We start from the raw sequence: 12,091 nt of genomic DNA on the forward strand, positions 1-12,091 counted from the left end.
TGTGACGAGAGGGCAAGTGAAGATACAGCTGTGGTCCATTTTATAAGAGTGGAGTTCATAGGAAAAAGTTTGGCCACGGACACACATGACCAAGAACAGCACAAAACAGGAGGTGCTTTGACTCCTGATGAAAGAGAGCCACAGATACAGGTGGATAGACCATTTGACCCAACCCATGCCAAGAGGGAGAAAGCTGTAAAAAAAAAAAACATGATAACTGGGACTAATATGATTTAATGAGAAGCAAAAGATAATAAAAAGGGAATCTGGCCGCAAGAGAAGACCAGCATTAAAAGAGGGCCCTAGTGAATATACGATACTCCCTGAAGACAGTGGTGTTTCATAATGGAGAATGAAAACACCACCATGCTGTTTTTGGTTATGGGAGGTGGCACCATGGTCCTGGCAACTGAGGTCAGGGCAGTGACTCGCAGTGTTGTGAGCCATCTGGAGCTGCAGCTCTTCCTGCTGGAGATGTTGGCCACTTTCCAGCTGTGTGCTTGCTTTGGTGTGCTGCATCCTCTGGCTCATATGGAGAACCATACCCAGCTCTATCTTGGCCACCTTTATTCTTTCCTCACTATGCATTTCCTCTTGACCTTAAGTGAGAGCATAAGCAATCCTACCGGCATCCTGCTAGACATCTTGCAGAAGGGCATCTCAATGAAGCTAGGTGGGCTGAAGATTGCGGCCCAGTTCATTGGGGCCTTTCTAGCCAAACTGTACCAAAATGCTATCTGGTTTGTAGGGATCAGCGATTTATTCCCTCATCCCCAGGAATGTAGCAATCCTCTCAAGACATATTTTTTAAAGGCCCTTTGCACAGAGCTTGTAACCTCCATCACATTCCAGCTTACTGTGCTGCAGTCGCAATCGCAAGAGATCCGTGTCAGAGCTAATGTGCTTTCCCTCACCATTACCTCGCTGGTGTATGCAGGTCTGTTGCCCCTTCTGTCTCTTGTCTGAAAGAATGGCTGGCAAGGTTATATGTGTGAAACATATACAGTACTTACCAACTAATGAGTTGTCAAGGTGGGAATATGTCTGAACAATCATCACAAAAAGATGGACTGTGGCAAGTGCTACCCCTAATCTTTCACATGTCCCCTGCTTATTGTCTCTGTCCCTGCTTCCTCAAGTCATAGAATCTTGGAAGGGACCAAGGGTCATCTAGTCCAACCCTAGTTAGTCCCATACAGCCACTCTGTTGTGTGTTCGTTGTTCACCTCTATATGCTCACATGATCATGGGGTTGAAGCAATTTCCCTATGGAGAAAAGTTACAACATTTAGGGCTCTGGGGGAGGCAATTAAGGGCAGACATGATAGACATGTAAATAATGATGCAAGGTGTGGAAGAAGTGGACAGAGATGCTTTTCTCATAATATTGGAACCTGTGGTCATCTGATAAAACTGAATCCCACTTTAAAGTTACCCACCCATCACTACATCTTATAGTAGTGAATTTCATAGTTTGTGCTGTATGAAGAAGTATTCCTTTCTCCCGAATCTTCCAGCTTTCAACTTGGTTGGATGTTCCTGAGTTCTAGCATTATGAGAGCATGAGAAACACTTTTTCTATCCACTTTCTCCATGCCATGTATAATTTTATACACCTCTTATCAAGGGACCATTTCGTCCTATTTTCTAAACTAAAAAGACCCAAATGTTGTAACCTTTTATCACAGGGGAGCTTTTCCAGCAGCCTCCTGATAATTTGAGTGGCTCTCTCCTACATGTTTTTCCATGTTTTCCTGTTTCCATAGTGGTTTGCACATGTCTCCGGGAAAGTGTCATAGATAGTGGGATTGCCAAAGCAGAATGAATCTAGCTACGCATGGAAAATCATATATAGGGATGGGAAACCCCACACACTTTCAAAGTGGCTTGGCTTCATTTAGCTTTTTAAATATATTTTGAATGTTGAAAAAACTGACATATTGTAACTTTTTGCAACTTTGGCAGCAAGAGCTACGAATGATTTTATCATGGTTCTTGAAGAATCTAATTTCTTTTAACAGGTCAGAAGGCTGATAGAAACATACTGCTATTAGTTTAAATGAAGGGACCGATTCATACAACATATTTTCTGTTGGTGTGAACAATCCTAATTGTCTTCAAGATCATGACACAATTTAATTAATGAACTGGCCAATCATTAATATGTTCAGAAAAATTATTGTCACTGAGACATTTCTCCTAGCCACTATAATTAAGGGAATTGTTGTCCATATCTGTGATTGCTAGTTCATATGTGGTCTCTAGGGCTTGTCGATCAGAAGGTCAGCGGTTTGAACCCCCACGACAGGGTGAGCTCCCCATTGCTCGGTCCCAGCTCCTACCAACCTAGCAGTTTGAAAGCACGCCAAAAAAAGTGCAAGTAGATAAATAGGTACCGCTCTGTTGGGAAGGTAAACAATGTTTCTGTGCGCTGCTCTGGTTTCAGAAGCAGTTTAGTCATGCTGGCCACATGACCTGAAAAAACTGTCTGCGGACAAATGCTGGCTCCCTCAACCAGTAAAGCGAGATGAGTGCCCGCAACCCCACAGTCATCCGTGACTGGACCTAATTGTCAGGGGTCCTTTACCTTTATGTTTTTTTATGATATATGAATTGAATACCCAGTGATGGTGGAGACCTCTCATGTCATCAAAAATGTATCATGAAAATGTGAAGTCTCTGTCACTTTGATAGAAAATCCTGTAAATGGTGAAATGGGTGAATCTCAAAAGGTCAGAAATTGTATGAAATAACTTAAGTCACAATTATTGTTAATTTTACTGGGGCAGGGAAGGAACTACAAATCTGGTTGATTTATTAGGGACTGAGGCTGCAATCTTATTCCTGCTTAATGGGGAGAAAGCTACATTTAACTCAATGGGACAAAGCCCTATGCCAGCACCCAGCCAGTTCAGGCACTGGCCGAGAGCCCCAGGGACTTGGAAGGGTCTCTCACTGTCCTGAACCAGTCACACTGCCATTCACCAGCTTTCCTGCCAGGCATCATCCAATGCTTTTCAGTGGTGCCACTTTTGAATGGGAGCCAAATGCAGTTTCATTTCATTTATTTTCATTTATTAGACTTAGTCGCTTGTCACCCGAAAGTGGTCTCCAATTGCCTTACAGCATAAAAACGATATGCAACACATAAGAACATAGGGGAAAACCAGGGGTGGGGATCATATAATACCTTAGTATTTTATATAATATTGGGGGGGGACGACACACCACCAGCCGCATAAATAGAGGTGAACAACATTGCCAATATTCAAATAATAAAGCAATACTCTAACCCACGGATTAGCAAATAAATAAAATCTTGACCTCTTCCTTCTCCAAAAAGCATTCACATTGAACCAACATTCCCCGCCCCCATTTAACCTCCAGCTGTTACAAATCCATGGTGAGTGGGTCCATTGTCCCCCAGGGATGGTCCAGCACCTCCCCTCTCCCTCTAGGGGAGAGGAGCAGCAAAGCAAGAAAATGGTAACAAAAGTTTTGCCTGCTTTGCAGTTGACCCTCTGCTGTTGGTGGGGATGCAGTTTCCATCTGTAGTGGCTGCCCACCAATTTAAGTTATCCAAAATGCCATGCCTAGGCTCCATGGGCATAGCTATGGGGAGGCGCGGGGGGCAGCTGCTCCCCCAATCAAGTAATAAATAAAAATACTTAACTAAGTGACCAATTGCATTGCAGATAACTCAGTTCTGCCCCCCCCCCGAAAGCTTGCCCCCCTAAAATAAATCCTGGCTACACCCATGCCTGGTTCCCATTAAGATGGCAGGTGACCAGTGGTCACTGACCACCATGGATAGGAGCCAGGCATGATTCGCAGTGGCTACCAATTAGTTTCCAGGCCCAATTCAAAGTGCTGGTTTTGACCTATAAAGCCTTAAACGGCTCAGGACCACAATACCTCAAGGACTGCCTCTTTTAATATGAACCTCCCCAGACCCTGAGATCATCTTCTGAGGCCCTTCTTCGTGTGCCTCCTCATTGAGAGGTCCAGAGGGTGGCAACACGAGAACGGGCCTTCTCTGTTGTGGCTCCCCATCTGTGGAATGCTCTCCCCAGGAAAGTTTGCATGGCACCTTCATTACACACTTTTGGGTGCCAGGCAAAAACATTCCTTTTTAACTTGGCCTTTCATTGACCTGATTGGCATCCTATACCCTTTGAAAATGTGGGGGGTTGGGGGGGTTATTGATTATATATTTTGTAGTTTTATATTTTGATTTTGTTAAGTGAACTGCCCTGAGACCTCCGGGTATAGAAATAATAATAATAATAATAATAATAATAATAATAATAATAATAATAATAAAACCTCCCATTCAAAAGTGCCACGGCTGAAGCATATCCAGCGACCAGGTGGCAGAGGAAGAATGTGAGTGCTACCACTCTGTGACCCAACCAGGGCAAAGAACCAGCCCTCCTTGCGGGGCTGGAAGGGCCATCATTGGCACTATGCCCAGGAGTGCAAAACTAGCCCTGAGCGTTTGCTCAGAACATAGAACATCTCTGAGGTCATCCGGCCTTGTAATATCTGGATAAAAGGAAACATAATATAACAGATTTCAGATAGCAAAACGAAATTTCTGTTATATTTTGTTGTTCAGTCGTTCAGTCGTGTCCGGGTCACGAAGAGTCGGACACGACTGAACAACAAAATATAACAGAAATTTTGTTTTGCTATCTGAAAAAGGGACATATTCTAGGATTTATAGGGCAGTGCTGTTCTGAAGTAAGGAGGAGAAGGAAACGAAAATAAGAGATGGAATTTTAACGCTTGGGATATAAGCCTGATCCACAGAGGCGCATTTCCGATGTTTCTAAAACAAGCACCGCAATACACTCCTCGTTTTTTCTGCTGCAACAGACTAACAAGGCTTCCCTTCTGGGATTAATGCACTAAAGTAAGCTTCTAGTCGGCCTTGCTTGTTACTATGTTAGCCTATGCAGGTTAATTGTATTAGATCGCACAAGGTGTTCACCCCGAGGGGTCAGAGGAAGCATAGCCCGGCTCCTCCGCCTGGAGGATTCCGCGACGCGTCGTCTCTATATGGTGAAGGCTACGAGCACGGACGGGCCCGGGCCACCTGTTGCCCCTCCTTCTCGGGGAGACGGGTCCACCTCCTCTCCCAGCCTTCCCGCGACCCTATAGGGGGCCAGAGTCTCACGCACGCCTGGCCTGACCCGGCCCATCCCGCCTGGAGGCGGCGGCTAGGCTTCGAGCGAGCCGCTTTGCAGACACAATCCAGCCTTCTCAGCAGTGGCTACTGCTGCAGCTCTTGCAAAGCTGGAAGCTGCTGTTTCACTCGGCTGGTGCTGACTGCGGAGCGGCGTCGGTGGCGCCGGTGCTCCATCTGTCGCCCCAGCTGCGGCGACTCGGGAGAAGCTTGTGGATGTGGGCAGGTAGCAGAACGCAGCCCTCTGGCAGCGGGCTCGGAAAAAGCTGAGCGGAGTGCCACGGCATGAGAGGTGCTACGGAGAAGTGGCGTGGTACCAATGTGCCTTTGGACGAATTCAGTTGCCTGCGGATCATGAGCACAAAAGAGAATTGGGGGAAATAGAGCGGGGAGCTCTGAGATTCATAGAGAAGGAATGTGATTTAGAATCTGTTGTCAGCACTGAAGGAGCTGTTATTGCGTCTAGTGGGGCCCTTCCATCTGCAGGGGAACTGAAATCCCCTAACAGGGCTGAGGAGGCAGGAGGCACTGTCAAGTCCTCAGAGAGCAAAAGGGAGTTGAAGTGAGGAGCCTTGAGTAGGACAGAAAGCTGTGGTTGTCCCTAAGGAGGTGGAACAGAACAGGGCGAAGTGACTTTATTGATTTCTGCTGCAGGAACTTCAGATCTTTTTATCATGGATGTCAGTGAAGCCTGCATCTCACTGTTTGTGATGGCAGTTACAATGATGGTCACGGCTGGATGCAGGCAACTGGTCAGGCAGTCTCATAAGCCAAATATCATCTGCTTCTTCCTTGAGTTAACTGGAATCTTCCAGATCTGTGCCTGTACTCATGAGATTTGTCTACTGGCTGATTTGCCACCCAAACCTCATGTGGCACTTGCCCTCACTTATGTTTTCACTGCTCTTCATGGTTTGACTTTGCCTGGCAGCACCAACAACCCCTCCAGCAGCTTTCAACTTCTCTGCAAGGGTAGGATCACAGCCAAGACCTGGTGGCTACAGACTTCAGCTCAGTTCACTGGAGCAGTATTGGCTCATCTTTACATCAAATTAATCTGGATGTTGGGGATGACATCAGTGCACTTAAAGACAGCAGCAGAGAATTGTAGTACCCCAATTCAAACTACCTTAGCAAAAGCTTTCGTCCTAGAACTCCTGTTCTCTTTATTGCTCCACCTGACCTTACAGACCTTTGAATCAATGAATCCCAACACAAAGGTCCATCTAGTTGCCATGCTGATTACCATTATGGTATATGAAGGTTTGTTATCCTCTTCCCTCTTTTGTTATTATCTCAGGCTGTAAATAGGCTTTGAATGTTAAGTATTGCCTTACAAAATTGGTTTTACACTGCTTATCTACACTGAACTTTATTGCCTGTAATAATCTCCTGCAAAGGAACTACTAAGCCTTTGTGCCAACCTAAAGTAGTTCTATATCTAATTTTAAAACTTTTTTTCTCCCTTGTGGGAATGTTGTCTAATTTGAACCACAGAATATCTGCACATTGCATAGAACCAGAAGGGTATTCTTAGAATACACTCTTACTCTATACAGGGTGCTAGTTAAGCCTGTTGGGCTTCATGGGTGCTAAGTGTGAACTGAGCTTGTGATGCAAAACACATATAGCACTTTCCTAACAGTGCATGGAAGGTTCAGTAGTGGTGCACAAACAGTATTTCTGGTCAGTTTGCCTGCCATTACTAATACTGTCATTTAATATGTTTAAAGCACATTATTTTCCTTGAAGAATTCTGTGTACTGTAGTTTTACCCCTCAGAGTTACAACTCCCAGCAACCCTTAAACTACGGTGCCCACAATTATTTGGAAGATAAATGTGCTTCAAATGTGCTTTAAAGGTATAGTGTGCATGTAGACTTTTATCTTTCGTATGAATCCAGAGTTGCCAGGAATGTGCTTCAAAATCTACAGTGTGCACTTGAAGGACTGAAGGGCTACTAACTAGACAGTCACAGGAGCCAACTTCTAGGGGCAAGGTCTCTTGCCCACCCCCACCCCCCAGTACAATGCAGGTATCTTGCTGCATTGCTTCCAGTGTGCCTGCACATTTCCCCTAAAATAAGGACAGAGATTTCTTACCTCAGGAGAATGGAGTTTAGCCTATGACTGTAATGCTTCCAAGGCAATTGTACATTTTGCTCTTTCTCCTTGCCTTCATGCTATTATTTCCTTTCACAAAGCAGACAGTACATTCTCTTTGGTTGCTTTAGCATTATTATTTGGTTTCAGGTTCTGTTATTGGCTAGCAGCCTCTTCCTTAACAGGAGAATGGAGTTTTGGCTTTGGTTGAGACTTTCCCATTAAAGTTACTTTAAGTTACTTTAATGGGAATCTAAATTGAATTTATTTCCCCAAGATTCCAATTTTATTTATAAATACAACATTTCATTAAGAATAGTTTATAGTATTGGAGTACAATTTAATTCATCTAGCCCGGCATTGTCTACTGAGTGGACTGACTGGCAGTAACCTTGCAGTCTGAAATTGTAGGTTGGGGTCCTGACCCAAGCCTTTCAAGAAACAGACATACAAAAACAGCAGAGGTAAAACACATCAGCAGCACATGCAGGCAGGTGCATGGTCCTGTGAAAGATCCAAGAACAATACAAATTACAGTGACATTCTCAAGGAATTGATCCAAACTCCTTATTTATACCCTGGGAGACTGCCACTGCTCTGTGCAGCACATGCATTTTAATGTGACAAAGTATTAATTGAAGACTGTCATCTCTGACAACAGACACAAAGCTGTTTTCTCTCTGGCAGCCACTTCTGCTGAATCGTTCAGTTTGCTAGAGCCTTTTGCTCTCTGTTATGCAACGAATATGGCAAAATGATAGAATCATCATCTATGCACTACACAGCTGAATTGGGAGCAGCTGGAAACAATTTTGTGATGTACTAGAGATCAGAAATAAAGGTGGCTACAGATTTTATGTAACAAAAATGACTCCAGATCTTCCCGGGACTGGAGCCAATACCATGAGAGAGCAATTTTCTAGTTTCCTTACTGGCTTTGAATTTTTCTTACTTAGGACTTACAAGTGTTTAACATCCATTATCTCAAAACAAAATAAAAAAATAAAAAAAATCCTTCAAGTAGCACCTTAGAGACCAACTAAGTTTGTTCTTGGTATGAGCTTTCGTGTATCTGAAGAAGTGTGCATGCACACGAAAGCTCATACCAAGAACAGACTTAGTTTGTCTCTAAGGTGCTACTGGAAGGAATTTTTTTATTTTTTATTTTGTTTTGACTATGGCAGACTAACACGGCTAGCTACCTGTATCCATTATCTCAGTAGCTCTTGCAACAGTCTTGCGAGAAAGGTCAGTATATTATCAGTCTCATGTTGCATGCGTGTGTACAGTATTAGCAGTGTGGAGTGGGTTAAAGCTGAGTCTGAGAGAGAGAGGTTTGCCTCAGGCATTCCCAACCGAGACAAGGTTTGGACCAGTAACTGTCTAGCTTCATTCTTTAGATGTGGTGTGCATACTAAAGTAGCTCATTGGAGTGTTGGCTTTGGGCCTGGGAAACCATAGGTCAAATCCCATATTCACTGAGTGGCCTTTATTCAGGTAGTTTCTAAGGTCAATTTCCCATTTATAATACAGATAAAGCAACACCACAGATACTATCTAAGGGTTAATGAGAGGATTTGTACAGCATAGAAGTGTTCTCATTTATTATTAACCTTCCCCATACAAAGTTCAGAAGTCACAAAAAGCAAACGTTTCTGCGGATATTGTTAGCAAAACAAAAAGCCAACCTTTGGAATTTCAGAGACTCTGCTTCCTTCAGGAGATGGTTCAGAAACCTCATGGTAGCTAATGTATGCAAGAACTATTGTCCTGATCTTGAGGTACTGATCTGGTTTTGCAGCATCAGTTTAGTTTAGGCTACTGAACATTGAAATACTTCTACCCACCATGGAAGGTCCTAGGTTCAACTCACAGTTTATCCAGTTAAGATAAACAAGGCTGGAGACAGCACATAATACTGGGCTGGAATAAATGATTGTTTGGACCAGGTATTGAGTAATGAAGAATATTAGTACCATTAACAGTAGCTGATCACACTATCAGGAATTTAATTCTATCTGACATTATGAGTAGAAAGATATCCCATTCTATCAATTCTAACACTAGACACTAAAAGTTACAGGAAACAAATCTTTACAGGTAAGGAAATAACTTTCTGCTTTTTCTTTCACAGGAGGACATCTCACAGGAGCCATATTTAACCCAGCTCTGGCTTTTTCTTTGCACATAAGTTGTTTTGCTCAGCCTGATAAATTTTGGAATTATTTATTGGTATACTGGGTTGCACCATGCATAGGTAAGTGTCTTTATATTTTATTTTATTAGGATGAACTAGTACTCCTAACTAACTAAGGATATAGAGCAGGCATATTCAAACTCGGCCCTCCAGATGTTTTGGGACTACAATTCCCATCATCCCTGACCACTGGTCCTGTTAGCTAGGGATCATGGGAGTTGTAGTCCCAAAACACCTGGAGGGCCGAGTTTGCCTATGCCTGATATAGAGCAATGGCCTTTACCAGAATACAGCTTTGGTTAAGTATGGCAGCTTCTTAAGTATGGCATATTTTTTCTGTCTGCTGCCTGATAAAAGCTTCCGAACACTTGCTTTAGAAAGTCCTATAGCCACATCAGTGATCTGCTGTTAATAAATGATTAACAGCATGTTTGATGTTAGAGAAAGGCTGGTCAATGCTCCTACTCTTCCCTGGGAACCCTTGGAAATAGTGGGCCATATGTATTGTTTGGGGCCACCATATTTTAAATTAGGCCACAGTGGAGGTTTGCCTTTAAGTGTGTGATGAGCAATTTAATCAGCTGTTGTTGCCAACACAGTTGTGGATTGTGTACGTTAAGTGGTAAACTGTGTTCACGTAAGACTATTTAAACACCCCACAATTCCCCCTCATGGGCAGACATATGTGAGTAGATTTGCTTGGTCTCCAGCATGTGTGAGTTCATGTAAAAAATTAAACATAAACATCAGTTATTTCCAACACACCCTTCAAATTGTTATGCAAGTGCTCCAAAATGCCAGCAACATTTTACTCTCAGAAAGGCTATTGTTGTCATGGCCACATGCACAGACGCTTCTGAGGTTCCATAATATATTTTTACACAAAAGAGGAAGGTTGATAGCCTGACACCACTCTCCACTGCATGCTTTCCAGTTTGCCCTCTTCCTTTATGCAGCCTTCAGACACTACCTTAAAGCATGTTTATGTTTTCATCATTTCAGGGTCCGTGTTGGTGTTTTTGTTTTGGGATGAAATCCTTCCTTTGCTACACAGACAAGGGTAAAATGGTAAAGCAAGGAGATGTTCAAAAGATTCTGTTAAAAATGGATGTGAAGAGACTGGACATTAGAATCACTTTGGCAACTTTCATGTCATTCTTTGGGGAGTATCATTACAGGACTCTACAACACAGTATTTATCTGACTTGTCAAAAGCAGAGCCACGTATTTCAAAACTGGAAGAATTTGTTAACGTAATGTTCAGGGGTTGTTGGTTTTTTATTGTCTCCTGCATCAAAATAGTTATAAGAAAAATAGAGAACACTTCTGGTAACCGGATGCCTGCTTCACTTCTACCTGTGTAATTTAGGCAAGCTTCTTGAACCTGCCTCAAGTGACTTACTCTGCACCTTTTATTATCCAGCCTCCATTCCAATTCAAGCCTGCATCTACAGCCACAAAAGTGCACTTTAAGGGAAGGAGGGGGGAAACAGTATCCAAAACTTGACACACTTTCAATATTAAGGCAAGGTAAGTGTGCAAAAGGGAGAGGTGGACACAGTACAAAATGTTTTACTAAGGCTCAGGTCAAGTAGTTCTAGATCTGTAACAGGGAAATTCCTCTGTATGCCAGACAAATAATTTAAGTTGCTACAATTTTAAGATGTCTGTTAGGAAGCAAGCAATGCTAACCCTAGCCGACATTCACTGATACCTGTTTACAAAAGCCATTTAGTGCTCGGTATTTTAAGGCATCTCGTGCACCACAGTAACAGAATCTAATTGTTCTAATGGCACAGACTCAGCAGGCATGGACCAAAAAGACAGAAAGCAGGCCAAGGGCAGAAAGTTTACGTCTCTTGGTGATCTCTTTATATTTCCATTTTTTTAAAGAATGAAATTATCTGGAAATGAATGTAGTACATGTCTGAAGGTGGCTATGCATCACAAAAGTCATCCAGACATTTTATCAGTTAATTGGTTTCACAAATGTAGCCAGGATTTTGTGCTTCACTAAAAACCTTTAATGAGGCATTTGCATAAAATTCTGGAACAGAACGGAAGGTAGCGAACACTAGGTTTTTGATTAGCAACACAAATCTGCTATATTAATTCACATCCAAAGTTTTTAAAAAATCATTTCAGCAGCCAACTTTTGCTGTATGCTGCTGTTTTGCCTACAATCAAGTTCCACGTTTCCCCTTACCCATGACAGCCTTCCCCCACCATCCGGTTCTTAAGTCGGTGCTCACATTTAGGAATCTTGAAGGACTTACGACAATAAACACTACAGTTCTGACCTATTCTCAGCTCACAGAAGCATGCTCTAAAAATCCCAAACTAGTCTGAAAAGAGGAATACGATTTAAAAAAATTAAGCCTAACAATGTTTGGTGGGAGGGACTGTGTTATTCTGGAGGGTCCACTTTTATGTTGAAATGAGCTTTGTTCTTAGCCGATCTCTAATCTCAAACTAAAGCTTTGCGGTGATGTAAGGTGAAGCCTTAGGAAGAATGGCAAAGTTCATGTGTCAAACCTTTACAGATTTGGTATTTATCAGTTTTTCCTGTGAAGTATTAAACCTCCCTGTTCTGCAAGCTGTGC

At 42.8% G+C, this 12,091-nt stretch overlaps 1 protein-coding gene across 2 annotated transcripts; it reads left to right on the top strand.

Annotated features, from left to right (window-relative positions):
- Window positions 1-333: 333 nt before the first annotated feature.
- AQP11 (aquaporin 11) lies at window positions 334-11,836 on the top strand. 2 transcript variants are annotated; one of them, XM_033146004.1, is made up of 3 exons: window positions 334-937; window positions 9,426-9,548; window positions 10,491-11,836. In XM_033146004.1, the coding sequence occupies exons 1-3, from the start codon at window positions 346-348 to the stop codon at window positions 10,550-10,552; spliced, it is 777 nt and encodes a 258-aa protein (XP_033001895.1). In that variant the 5' UTR covers window positions 334-345; the 3' UTR covers window positions 10,553-11,836. The 2 variants fall into 2 exon arrangements, with proteins under 2 accessions (XP_033001895.1, XP_033001896.1); XM_033146005.1 differs by lacking the exon at window positions 334-937 and adding an exon at window positions 5,673-6,451.
- Window positions 11,837-12,091: the final 255 nt, after the last annotated feature.

This window comes from Lacerta agilis, chromosome 4, assembly GCF_009819535.1.
Source record: "Lacerta agilis isolate rLacAgi1 chromosome 4, rLacAgi1.pri, whole genome shotgun sequence".
In the NCBI taxonomy this organism is placed as follows: Eukaryota; Metazoa; Chordata; class Lepidosauria; order Squamata; family Lacertidae; genus Lacerta; species Lacerta agilis.